This window comes from Zingiber officinale, chromosome 4A, assembly GCF_018446385.1.
Source record: "Zingiber officinale cultivar Zhangliang chromosome 4A, Zo_v1.1, whole genome shotgun sequence".
Classification (NCBI taxonomy): domain Eukaryota; kingdom Viridiplantae; phylum Streptophyta; class Magnoliopsida; order Zingiberales; family Zingiberaceae; genus Zingiber; species Zingiber officinale.
The window spans coordinates 1781604-1794908 of record NC_055992.1 but is presented as its reverse complement, the minus strand read 5'-3'; the positions used below and the strand labels follow the sequence as shown (position 1 = coordinate 1794908).

Here is a 13305-nt window from a genome sequence, read left to right as displayed (position 1 = left end):
TCTCTAAGCTCCTCACCGCCAGTTCTTGAAGGTTCTTGGAGGTTCATCCAAGTCAAGAGGCGAGTTGCAACGACAAGAAGAAGTAGCTAGGGTTTTTACTGCATATCTTGTAAGCTTTTGCTTATTCTTTACTACCCTTTCTTCTACTTGTATTGAGAGTCTTGTAGGCCTTCTCCGCCTTCGGTAGTTACCGAAAAGGAGTGTTTATTAGTGGAGGTGTGTGTGTGTGCGTGGATCCTTGGACTAGTCACCTCTTGTGAGGTGGATACCAAGTAAAATCCTATTGTTAGCATTGTTGTAGTTTGTTTCTTTGTATTCCGCTGCGCATCACTTTGAAGAAACAAGCAACGAAGCATGACGAGCACACGCGAAGCTATTCCCCCCCCCCCCCCCCCCTCTAACTACTTTTCGGTCCTAACATTGTTAATTATAGAAGGAAACTGTGTCCTAGTGATCTAGGTTGAGAATGTCCCCAAGAGGAGCTCATAAGGATTGTCATGTTAAACCCTACAAGTGGACTTAGTCCGACATGACGATAAGGTTGAGTGGTACTACTCTTGGAGCTAGATATTAATTAAGTGAGTTGTCAGTAACTTACTTAATTAGTGGGCATTTGTTATCTTAAACACAGGGAGACTGACATACTCATAATAAGAAGGAGCCCAAAATGTAATTTGGGATTGGTGCGGTAGTTCAATAATAGTTCTTTAGTAGAATGAATTATTATTGATGAAATTAAGTTGTGTGTTCGGGGCGAACACGGGATCCTTAATTTCATCGGGAGACCAAAACCAATTCCTCCTCTCGGTCCCTATCGTAGCCTCTAGTATATAGAGATTTATACCCACCGCATACCCACCTTCTTACCCATCCAATGGGCCGGCCAAGCTAGCTTAGAACCCAAGCTAGGGCCGGCCAAGACCAAGTAGATGAGCCATGTAGGTGGCCGGCCAAAGCATGGGTCCCAAGCTTAGGTGGTCGACCACTAGAATATTAAAAAGGATTTTTATTAAAATTATTTCTTATGTGGATGTCATGTTTTTAAAAAGAGAGTTTAAAAATTAAAAATTTCCTTTTATAGCTTTCTACAAAAGATTAAGAGAAGAGACTAATCTCTTTCCTTATTTGTAGTCTAAAAGGATGGTTTTAATTTTTGGTAAAAACTTTCCTTATTTGTAAATCATATACATGTTTAAAAGAGAGTTTAAAATTTGAAAATTTTCCTTATTTGTTGATTAAAGGAGGATTTTAAATTTTAAGAAAAACTTTCCTTTTTAACCATGTTCATGATTTAAAAGAAAGTTTAAAAATTAAATATTCTCTTTTATAAATTTCTACAAGATATTAAGAAAAGATTTGATATCTTTCCTTATTTGTAGATTAAAAGAGATTTTAATTTTTAGAGATAACTTTCTTTTTATCCACATGTTTAAAAGAAAGATTTTAATTTATTAAATTTCCTTTTTATAAACCAATCATGAAGGGATTAAATTATTGGAGAAATTTTATAAATTTTCGAAAACAAATTAGGAAGTTTTAATTCTTGTTTTAATTAAAACTTTCCTTGATTTGGGTCTTGAGGTGGCCGACCATTGTATTTGAAAAAGAAAATTATTTTTAATTAAATAATTTTTCCTTTTCAATGGAAAAAGAATTAAGGAAATTTTTATTAAAATTTCCTTATTTGCCAAGACCAAAGATTATAAAAGAGGGGGTAGAGAAGACTTCATTGTGAATGATCTCTATTCTTTTCTTTTATCTCTTCTTTAGTTTTGGTGGCCGGCCCTATTTCTCTCCTCTCCTCTTGTTGGCCGAAACTTATCTCTTGGTGGAGCTTTTGTTTGTGGCCGGATCAAGGAAGGAGAAGAAGGAGAGAAAGCAAGCCTCGTTTCTAGTATCCCTTGGAGCATGGTGGTGGTGGTCGAACCTCTTCATCCTAGAAGAAGTTTTGATGGCCGAAACTTGCAAGGAAGAAGAAGGTGCTTGGTGGTTCTCATCTCGGAAGATCGTTGCCCACACAACGTTTGAGGTTAGAAGAGGAATACGGTAGAAGATCAAGAGATTTTTCTAAAAGGTATAACTAGTAATTTTTCTTTCCGCATCATACTAGTTATTTTTGGAAATAATACTAAATACAAGAGGCATACGATTCTAGTGTTTCGAATTTGTTTTCGATATAGTGTTCTTTTGTTTTTCTTTTCCTTGTGATTTGATTGTTCTTTTTAGTTGACCTAAAGTTATTTTAGGAAATTAAATATTAGCTTTCCATAAAAGGTTTTGTCTAGTCGGCGGTGGTTGTTCCCATATCCAAGAAGGCCATGTGTCTCGCCACGTCAGTACTGGGAACCAATTATGGAAATTAATATTTAATGGAATTAATAACTTAGGTGATTTGGATCAAACATGTTAAGTTCCGCAGGAGATCCAAGTCTAAACCTAAAAGAACAAATAGATTAAGTTTTGGATCAAACGTGTTAAGTTCCGCAGGCGATCCAAAATTTAATTTAAAAAAACACATGGTAGCTAGGAAAAGGTTCAGACCTTTGTATAAAATTTTTGTACAGTGGAACCTCTAGGTTTTCCGAGTAGCAACCAACACTATCCTTCTAGGGATCTACCATTCGGAGATCCCTACTCACATATTACTCTCGATACGATTTATTCATATTTTTTGGGGGAGAGCGAGATCCCACTGTGACCCAGTTTAGGTCGGTAGAACTTCGAGTCCAGGACTACGCTCTTTATAGGGTCTTAGTCCTTTGCATTTTACCACTGACTACTCGGGACATCGCTGTGATGCGCCCATTCCATTCATTTTTACTCTATGCCCTGAGTCATAGGTTAGATATTGACATCAGCCTACATATCTTCTCCACCATTATCTACTCGGCTGGATACGTGACTGATAGACGAGTCCACATGCCATTCTGTCACATTCTGACAGCCTATATGTCCTCGTTGCACATTGATGTCACTAGATGAGACATTGCCTATATGACCGAGTTCGATGTTATAGCAGCTCGGAACTTCTCCCTAGCTGGTATCCACGTAGATAGGGATGACGGGACTATGTCTTGGCGGAGGGGGGCACAACACCAGCCCGATCCAGACGCACAGGTGGACGAGTTCATGCTTGCACTGTTTCCAGAGGAAGCCGCACTGGCTCCACCACCGCCCCCAGCTCGAGCACCACGTCACGCTCCCCGCACTCTAGCCGACCGTATGACTGGACTAGAGAGAGCTATGACGAGTCTCCAGCAGGAGAACTCTGATTTTCATCGGGACATACGGCGAGAGGTTGCCGAGTTACGAGCTGCCGGGGAGACCCGACACACTGAGCTGATGGCGCTTCTCCGATCCTTGTGATCTGGACCACCCCCTTCATCATCTCAGTAGCTCTAGTTATGACTCACTTCTGTAGCTACACTACCTGTAAAATATTTTGGATCTATCTAGTGATATTTCAGACCTGCATTGATTATGTTCTATCTTAGTAGCCTAGGAATTTTGAATTTCAGAAATTTTTTCAAAGATGAATGTTTTTAACTCATAAGTTCAAACATGTGTCAGTTTTTAAAACCTTCCAATTTTTAGATTTTGAAATAAACTTTTAGCCTTAAACTAATTCAAAATCCTTAAAGAACATGTACCCATAGGACTAGTTTTGAGCATCTCACCAAAACCTTAGGCTTACCTTGCTTGTGTTTGCCGAAAAATAGAATGGGGTGAGATGCATAGGCCACTTGCCTAAGACTTAAGATGCTTATTTCAGTGCATCGACATAAGTCTGGGCGTTAAAAACAAAATATATATTAATCAAGTTAAGATTGACCTTAACTTGACTAACCAAGTGAAAGCTGCTATCTTTTGATAAGTCAGTCAGTAACTAGCTGGTTAGACATTTGATTTAATGTCAGGTCCAGGGGGAGGAATCAATTAAATTTTTTTCAATTTTTTTTTTAAAAAAACATTTTTATTAAAATTTCTTAAACCTATTTTTGAAAACTAAGTTATTGAATTTCAAAATTAGATTTAACGTAGTTTTGAAAATTGAATTTAAAAATCTAGTTCTGAGAACTTGACTTTACTTAATTCTACAAAAATTAATTTTTGTAAACTAAGCGTAAGTTTATAAACTAAGTCTTTTTAAAGTTTTTAATCTTTTACAAACTTAGTATTGAAAATTAAACTTCAATCAATCTTGAAATATATTTTAAAACTTAGTTTTGAAATTTTGCTTATGTTCGAAAAGAGTTGAAACATGTTTTAAAAAAATTATTTTTCTTGAAATTTAGAACTTATTCTTAAAACTTAACCTTAAAAGCTATACTTGAAAAATTAACTATTTTTTTCACAAAACTTAGCCTTTAAATCTGGATTTTTTATATACACCTATTTTTGAACACTAGCTTTAAAAAATCAAATCTTTTATGTACTTAAGTCTTGAAAGTTGAATCCTTTACCAACTCAGTTTTAGAAAAACATTTTTACCTAGTTTTGAAAAATAGATCTTTTAAACTTGTCTCAAAACTTAGCTCTTTTACAAAAAGATAAATTACTAAGTTTAACTCCCCCAGATTAACTTGACATGATTACTTACTTTGTCTGTAGTCTATATTTTTTTATTACTTTAAACATGCTTATTTTTTATGAATGCCAAAGGGGGAGGGTTAGGTGGGTTAAGTTAGCCGAACCAATTGAACATACAAACTAACTTAAAAAACCTCCACATAATGATGTTAGCTTGCAAATGTCTTCACTAACTTAACCAGGTTGTCATTCCATCAAAAAGGGGGAGATTGTTGGTGCGGTTAGCACTAACGATTTAACCCAGGTTTTGATGAATGACAAATAGGTTAAGTTAGGTTTATTGTTGATCTAACACTCTGATCGAGTGTGCAGGATAAGTCCAGACAGGTCGACAGGCTGACCGGATGTCTGGCACGAAGCCCAGCTAGGTCGACGGGCTGACCAGATAGCTGGCATGAAGTCCAAGCAGGTCGATGGGCTGACCGGGCGCTTAGGCACGAAGCCCAGCTAGGTCGACGGGCTGACCGGATAGCTGGCACGAAGTCCAGACGGGTCGACGGGCTGACCGGACGTTTGGCATGTAAGTGAGGTAAGTCACTGGAGGGGAGTGACTGCGAGGACGCGTTCTCAGGAAGGGAACATTAGGCGTCGATCCGGCTTAGATCCATTTCGGATATCTAAGTCGAGATCGTGACTAGATTCCGGTCTCGGAAAGACGGAATCTAAGTCATACTCTTTTCTTGTTAAATCATATTACTTTAGTTGTGCTAACAATCTGTTTTGCAGAATATATATTTGCCTCGGACTAACTCTGTTTTGCAGAAAAGGAAGTTTCTGGAAATAGGGGGTCCGGGGGTCCGGGGGTCCGGGCGCTCGGAAGGGATCCGGGCGCCCGGAGGTGAATTTTATCCAGGCCGAGTCGTCGCCACGTGGAGTTCGCTGATTAGACCTGCCACGTCGCACCAGGGCGCCCGGAAGGGATCCAGGCGCTCGGAGCAGCATATAAAAGAAGTCCCAGGGATGGAGCTTCAAACACAACTGAGAACTCTTCGACTGCTTGCCCTGCTGCTCTACGCTCCTGCGACGCTAACAAAGCTCCGACAAAGTGCTCCTTCTTCTTTGGTTAATTTCCTTGTCGGTATCACTTTGTTTCATTAGCATTTCTTGTACTCTTTTTGTAATCATATTCGAATTGCTAGTGATTGTCCAACGAAAGTGGTCAACGACCACGGGCCTTCGAGTAGGAGTCGTCACAGGCTCTGAACGAAGTAAAATCAATTGTGTTCATTTACTTTTCCGCTGCGTACTTTACACTCGAGTTTTCGAATCGATATTCACCCCCCCTCTATCAAACGATCACGGTCCTACATAAACTTCGTCTTACATCTCATATCTGGAGACCTGCCTTGCCTATGACCGACCAAGAATTCTACAGTTGATGACGCGAGGCGGTCTAACTCTCGTCTTCCCTTGACTGTTGACTATCACGATCTCTTGATTGTTGACTATTGACTGTCAAGTCCCTTTGACTATTGATTGTCATGTCCCCTTAACTTTTGACTGTCACGTTCCTTTGACTTTTGACCTCCTGACCTTATCAACCACTCCTTTACGCATTGTGTCACACAACATATAAAAAATGAATGCATTGGTTTTTTTAAATGTAAGATAATCAGTTTTAGGTTAATCTTTACTTCATAAGAAATTTCAACAATGTGCACATATAAAATTAATCATATATAGTTGTTTGATTATAGTGAAGCTTAGATGAAAGGTTTAACATGCTGCATGAGCCGCATTTCCACGTTGCACAATTCTTCTCTTCCCATTTGAAGCACTGTATATTAGTTGGCATCGTGCATAGAGTTTGCATTTATTAATTTTGAGATGACCAATTTAATTCACAAAAGATAGCTTATCAAAATAATTTTTTTATTAAAAAAAATTATCTGTTAATTTAGTAAAATTGAGACGTGGCCTTTAAATATTTAAAAATTGAGTAAATAATTTACGATTGTGGAGAGGTAGACTTCAATATAATTAATGATTGATTGGGATGCAAAGGAGAAATTGATCACTAATACTGATTATACTTTTTCAAAGCTAGTGGGAAACACATGCCTCACATATTGAATTCATGCCAAATTGTCAAAACATGTAGGACTCCACACTTGACTTAGATGACCACTCTTTAACAACCACTTTTTTTAAATTTTTTTTTGCCATTTTCTAAAAGCAATGAGAGAAACGATACTTTGATTACTACTGATTATATTACCATCCAGCTGAAATGATGATTCATGCATCAAGTTCTTTACTTTGCTGGATCTTCTTGCTTACTTTGCCTAGGGGCATTCGATTCCACATTCATGCAACAAACTGAATCACAAGTCTGTGTGAATGGCGATTAGGGTTTGTATACTGACTGAGTCAACTAGATAGGCAAGCACAATTAACAGAAGAAAATCACCATCTGTTCGTACCAATCAGCACCTTCAATGGTCGGCATTGCGACATTGCTTTTGCAATCAAAGCTATTGACTTCCTCGAGAAGGCATGCATCCAATAATTGCTTCCGAACCTACTTACTAAAAGTTTTTGATTTTGTCGGGAATCTAAGTCAAATGAAGATTAGATGAATTGTTATTAGTGTTGATGGAGGGACGACTGAGACACTTTTTTTTAATGTGCTTCCAAAAGTGGACTTCCACGTGGTACTGATGGGCGGTGATGTTTGTGTCGGCGGTACCTAAGCTCTACGCACACTCAGACGGGCACACGAGCGTTAGAGGTGAGAAATCAGGGAAAAAGGCCCTGGAGCAAGCCCTCAAACGCTCAAGTCAAATATTTTTTTCTCCAAAATAACAGTGTACGAAGCAGAAAGAAAGTAGAAGATAAGTGCGAATGTACGAGAGAGCGTACCTGCAAAAGGGAGAAAACCTCCCTTTTTATATGACAGTGCGTACCTTCTGGAGCCTGACTGATGTTAGAGAATATCGGGTGTCCGGACTTGTCGGGTGCTGGAGGACACATGCCATCCTCCTATAGACTGAAGGAAAGTTCCATTTGCAGGTGATTACAAACCGTTGAAATATTCCCTGACACGCAGCAGTTATTCTCTGACATGCGGTTACGATTTTTTGACCTTGTTGTCCTGTAGCGCCTCCTGTCCTGATTGGATATGAATAAAGCAGCTCGAGATGATCAGTCGGGTATACCATCTGGCCAAAACTGTGAGGGTCGGGAGCTGTGGAGAGATCATCCAAGAGCTGACCGTGAGTTGATTGCCTAGGAGTTAGCTTGCCGAGTGCACCCGGCTCCGGTACAATAATGTCGCGAAAGTCCGACCAGTCAGATTTCGACCAAGTATTTCCTCGACTACCTACCTAGGTATCCTCAACCTGGGGGTTCGATCTATGAGAACCCGACCGGGAATCAGGTGGCCAACGTCGTCATTAGGTTTTACTTCCTTTTTCCATACCTGTTGATTGTCACACCCTCTTGACTTCTGATTGACACGTTCCTTTGACTTTTGATTGTCATATCCCCTTGACTCCGAACTATCATGTCTTATCGGACCTCACCATCGTGTACCGTATCAATCCTCAAATTAAAAATTAGTTGGATAATCAATGAGATTTATCAAGTTGACAATCCCACAGATTCACACGTTCACACGCACCCACTCCCCCTGCCATGCTGGTATATAAAAGAGCATGCTCGATCTTCTCAAGTTCCACATCGATCGATCCATCACAGAGGCCGATCGAAGGAACAATGGCTTCTTCTCCGGCGGCCTTCGCTGTTCTTGCAGCACTCGTCCTCCTCTCGGGAACCTCCTCTGCTCAACTCTCTACCAGTTACTACAGCTACTCCTGCCCCAGCCTCTCGAGCACGGTAAAAGGCGCGGTCCAGTCCGCCATTAACAGCGAGAAACGGATGGGCGCGTCTCTGCTTCGCCTCTTCTTCCACGATTGCTTCGTGAACGTGCGTAAAATCCTCTTGCCCAAATTCAATTAAGCTTTTGAATCGATCTTAATACGGCAGCAGGGGCATCGCAGGGGTGCGACGGTTCGATCTTGTTGGACGACACCTCGAGCTTTACGGGGGAGAAAACCGCCAAGCCGAACACTAACTCGGTGAGGGGCTTCGACGTCGTCGACGGCATAAAGACTGCGGTAGAGAACGCGTGCCCGGGTGCTGTCTCCTGCGCGGACATATTGGCGATTGCTGCAAGGGACTCTGTCGTGATCGTAAGCATACATACGTTCCGACTTTAATTTCACTCGATGACTCGAAAGAACAGGGTTGATCATTCGAGTGCGTGTGTTTAATTTGTAGCTCGGAGGACCTACTTGGGATGTGAAACTAGGGAGGAGAGACTCGAAGACAGCGAGCTTATCGGCTGCTAACAGCAACATTCCGCCGCCAAATTCTTCACTTGCCAACCTCGCGTCCTCCTTCTCGAACAAGGGCCTCTCGACCAAGGACTTGGTGGCGCTCTCTGGTAAGCAGGGATTGAACTTCTTCTTCTTCCTCGTCGGTGATTCGAGCAACGGTTTGTATAATTTGGACATTGCAGGTGCGCACACGATTGGGCAGGCAAGATGCACCTCTTTCAGGGCACACATTTACAATGACAGCAACGTCGATCCCTCCTTCGTGCAAACAAGGCAGTCGAATTGCCCGAGCGCATCAGGCGGCTCCGGGGACAACAGTTTGGCGCCACTGGACCTCCAGACTCCCGCGGGCTTCGACAACAACTACTACAAGAACCTTGTTGGCAAGAAGGGTCTGCTGCACTCGGATCAAGAGCTCTACAATGGCGGATCCACCGACTCGCAGGTGAGCTCCTACGGCAACAGCCAGAGCTCCTTCTTCGCTGATTTCGCGGCCGCCATGATCAAGATGGGGGACATCAGCCCCCTCACGGGCTCCAATGGTGAGATTAGGAAGAACTGCAGGAAGGTTAACTAGGCTGTTGCAATTGTGCATGGGTCCTCATTGATGTTCCTTCCTTCTTAATTCTGTTTCAATGAGAATAAGCTTCAGGGATTGAAGTCAAACATGGCAGCTAGCTAGCTTAATTAAGAAGATTAAGAGTAAACTATAACATACATGTTGAATTTGAAAGTGACAAACTTTGTCTATTTTAATTTCAAGCAATTAGCTCACAATAAATTGTAATTAGGAGAGAACTTTGTATTGAGAGCTATCTCAACCAACTTAGCCCATGCAACTCTAAGCAGAGTAGGCCATTAGAATCAAATTGTATTTGAGCCAAATTATAATTTAGAAAAGTAAATTGACCTTCAGTTCGTCAAAGCCCCATAAACAAAATATTGAACTAGGAAATATTGAACCTGGTCCATCGATCCAGCTCCGTAGAAATTTTCTATAGATCATTAGGGTAAATCAAAAAATATTTGAGATAGATGTCCCGAAAGTACGGGTGTAATTAAACCGATCTGAATTCTTGAATCTTTGAATTTGACTCATTTATAATGAGTCGAGCTCGAGCTTTATTTAATGAATATATCCATGACTCATGAGCAAACTCGAATTTTTATCGAGTCTAAACAAGCTTAATAAATATAAATTATAAATTTAAATATTCATTAAAAACTAAATTATATATTTAGAGAACATTATAATATTTTTATTAAAATTTATAAATTTATTCTAATAAATAAATTTAATTTATTTATCTAGATTTTTTATAAATAGAGTATAAAATCTATAAATTTAATATTAAAACTATTATTATTTTCATTTAAAAGTTAATTCATGAGTTTACTAGCAAACATGTTCACAAGCCAACAAGCCGAGTACTGTGAAGCTTGATCTTGGTTTATTTATCTTAATGAGTCTCATTAAACGAACTCAAACGAACTTTTATCGAATCGAGTTTCGAATAACTCATAAGCAGCTTTGTTCATTTACACCCCTATCCAAAAGCCTAACATCTCGTAGTTACATGCCCTATTTGAAAGAAAAATCTCTATAAATGCACCGTAACTAGAGATCAAATTGTATATACTTGGGTGACAACTTGACTCCCTTCCACTCCACCGTAGCCTCGAGAAAAAGTAAATTGACCTTTAGGGCATCTCCAATAGTTGGAGTTTTACAAAAGTTTTTTTTACGATCTCAATATGCCACATCAACATTCTAAAAACTTATTGAAACATCTCTAAAAGTTAGAACTTTAAATGATTTTTGTGTGCTCCATTTTATAATATGTAATGACATGATTACATGTATATTACATCAATTTCAACAAAAAAAACAGCTTTGAAATTTCACTACGGCTCTTTAACAACAAACTTCAAACCTTACATCCATAATGGTTAGAACTTTTTTATTTAGTTTTTTCCATTTTATAAACCTCTTTAAAAACTTTGTATTGGAGATGCTCTTAGTACATTCGTTAAAACCTCACATTAGTATAAAAGGAGATTCGCTCACTCTAATATTTTAGTCATCCAACACGAAAGAGATAAAACACAAATGACTATTAACCTTGAACAATTAAATAACATATGGGATAGACAAACACCATACTTCTACTCAAGATTTGACTCCAAATCTCAAAATGACAACACCACCATATATATTAACAAACTATTTATCCCGAGGGAACACTCAAAGCCTCACAACATGCTTATGGAAGTAGGTTAATTAATTAGAGCCTTGATCTCTCTTTATATGTAGATGCGTCTAAATTTGCATTTGAATAATTTTTTTAAAAACAATCCTAAAATCTTTTTATAGAACACATTAAATGACTTTTATTGGACCTGCTCTTTTTCTCTTTTTCTCGAGATGCTTTTTTATTCTGTTCGAAAGAAAGAAGAAATGTTTCTATAAAATTACATACACAACACAGAGATAACACAACTGTAACCTGCGTTGTTATTGCCCCTAGTTTTTTGATCACTCTCCTGCAGAAGTCAACATCTCGGAGAAGAGAGAGATCCACGTGAGCAGCAAGCAATCGCTGCCATGAGAGTTGAGAAAAATATATACAATACAATAAAAGCACCTCCTCTTCCTTCCTCCTCCTCCTCCTCTCTCAATCCCAAAAATTTGTTCTTCCTCTTCTCCAAGCTTCTACTCTGCTCATCAATATTGTTTAATTTCTCTTTCCATGATACGACCTCATCTACTTAATTCAATCCTTCTTCTCCCATAGACTCCACGAGAGGAGCATGCCTCAATGTCCTCCCCAAGGTACAATTATTCTGTTAATTATTATGATCGATCTAAGATTATCTAGCTATACCTTTTCTTCCTAAAGGAATCGATGTTTGTTTTTGGGTCAGGGAGAAGGTCAAGAGGGAAGTCGAAGCCCTGAGCATCCCGGACCGAGCTAACAACGGCCGGCAGCTAGGCGCGGCCGGGACAAACCTCAACACCATCACCCCCTGCGCCGCCTGCAAGCTCCTACGCCGGCGGTGCGCGCAGGACTGCCCTTTCTCGCCTTACTTCTCCCCGCACGAGCCCCAGAAGTTCGCCTCCGTCCACAGAGTCTTCGGCGCGAGCAACGTCTCCAAGATGCTGATGGTCGGCCGGTCGCATGCAATCCTCTCTTGATTTTTTTTTTCTTTTCTTCTCCTTTTTCTGTGCGTATTGAATTCTTCTACGTCGGAAATTAAACAGGAGGTGCCGGAGCCTCAGAGGGCGGACGCCGCCAACAGCCTCGTGTACGAGGCGAACCTGAGGCTGAGGGATCCGATCTACGGGTGCATGGGGGCGATCTCGGCGCTGCAGCAGCAGGTGCAGGCTCTGGAAGCAGAGCTCAAGGCGGTGAGAACAGAGATCCTGAAGCATAAATATAGGCAACAGGCCGCCGCCGCCGCCGCCGCTAACAATGTCGTCGTCATTCCGACGTCGGCCTTGCTCGGTCCGTCGCCGGACGTGGCTGCACCGCCTCCCGCTGTGGTTCCCCCGCCGGCCGTTCACCTCCTTGACGGCGTTTCTGGTTACCGTTCGATTAATTCTCCGAGCTCCATTGCCAGAGACCACAATCTTTCATATTTTGGTTGATTTAAGTTACAGTGGAATGGATAGATAGTTCATTAGAGTTTAGCTCTGATTTCCTTTTCTTTTCCTTTTTATCTTGAATAAAATGGAGTTTCAATCGGATCGAAGGGAGTTAATCAATCCTCAACTCATGAAATCAAATCTCGAGAGGGGAACAAAGAATCCTTGAGATGGAAACTAGAAATAATAATAATAAAAACTAACACAGAATGCAAGCTTGTGAGAATTAGTGTAAATATTATATTGATACTTCGGAATCTGCACAACAACCATGACTTCATTGATTGGTACTGGAACTTATTTTACTGAGCCTGAGAAGATGGACCACAGAGGATGCTTAAAATATTTTATTGTAATATTTTTTATATATAATTGTTAGATATATTAATTCTATTAAAATAATGAATTTTATTTATCCACTCACGAACCCATTTCAATTCTCCGCCCATCCTGCTAGTTCGGCCCAATTAGCAATCCAATGGGCCCAAGTTGCGACAAGGCAAAGTGGACTTTTAAATGCCCAATGCAATGTGTAAACGAGCATTAAAAATAATAATAATAAATCAAAGTTTAATTTTATCTTATTTATTTTGAGTTGAAAAGAGTGTCATTTAAAATGGCATAGATATTAAAAAAAATCTCATGAGAAGTGTATATATATATATATATATATATATATCTATAATGGAGGGGCCTCAGGCCTCACCCTACATAACACAGATATTATTG

General features: G+C 40.0%; 2 protein-coding genes across 2 annotated transcripts; both read left to right on the top strand.

Moving 5' to 3' along the window:
- Positions 1–8274: 8274 nt before the first annotated feature.
- LOC121969219 (peroxidase 4-like) lies at positions 8275–9738 on the top strand. The gene is made up of 4 exons (XM_042519185.1): positions 8275–8517; positions 8592–8783; positions 8872–9037; positions 9113–9738. Exons 1-4 carry the CDS (start codon positions 8308–8310, stop codon positions 9505–9507), a joined length of 963 nt encoding a protein of 320 aa, XP_042375119.1. The 5' UTR covers positions 8275–8307; the 3' UTR covers positions 9508–9738.
- Positions 9739–11618: 1880 nt separating this feature from the next.
- On the top strand, positions 11619–12588 carry LOC121973046 (LOB domain-containing protein 15-like). The gene is made up of 3 exons (XM_042524644.1): positions 11619–11763; positions 11856–12096; positions 12193–12588. The coding sequence occupies exons 1-3, from the start codon at positions 11750–11752 to the stop codon at positions 12577–12579; spliced, it is 642 nt and encodes a 213-aa protein (XP_042380578.1). The 5' UTR covers positions 11619–11749; the 3' UTR covers positions 12580–12588.
- Positions 12589–13305: the final 717 nt, after the last annotated feature.

Excerpts from the sequence above, each read along its gene's own strand:
- LOC121969219 (XM_042519185.1), top strand. The coding sequence starts at position 8,308 with ATGGCTTCTTCTCCGGCGGCCTTCGCTGTTCTTGCAGCACTCGTCCTC. Across the intron at positions 8,784-8,871 it reads CAAGGGACTCTGTCGTGATC|CTCGGAGGACCTACTTGGGA; the intron begins GTAAGCATACAT and ends TTTAATTTGTAG. Across the intron at positions 9,038-9,112 it reads GGACTTGGTGGCGCTCTCTG|GTGCGCACACGATTGGGCAG; the intron begins GTAAGCAGGGAT and ends TGGACATTGCAG.
- LOC121973046 (XM_042524644.1), top strand. Across the intron at positions 12,097-12,192 it reads ACGTCTCCAAGATGCTGATG|GAGGTGCCGGAGCCTCAGAG; the intron begins GTCGGCCGGTCG and ends GAAATTAAACAG.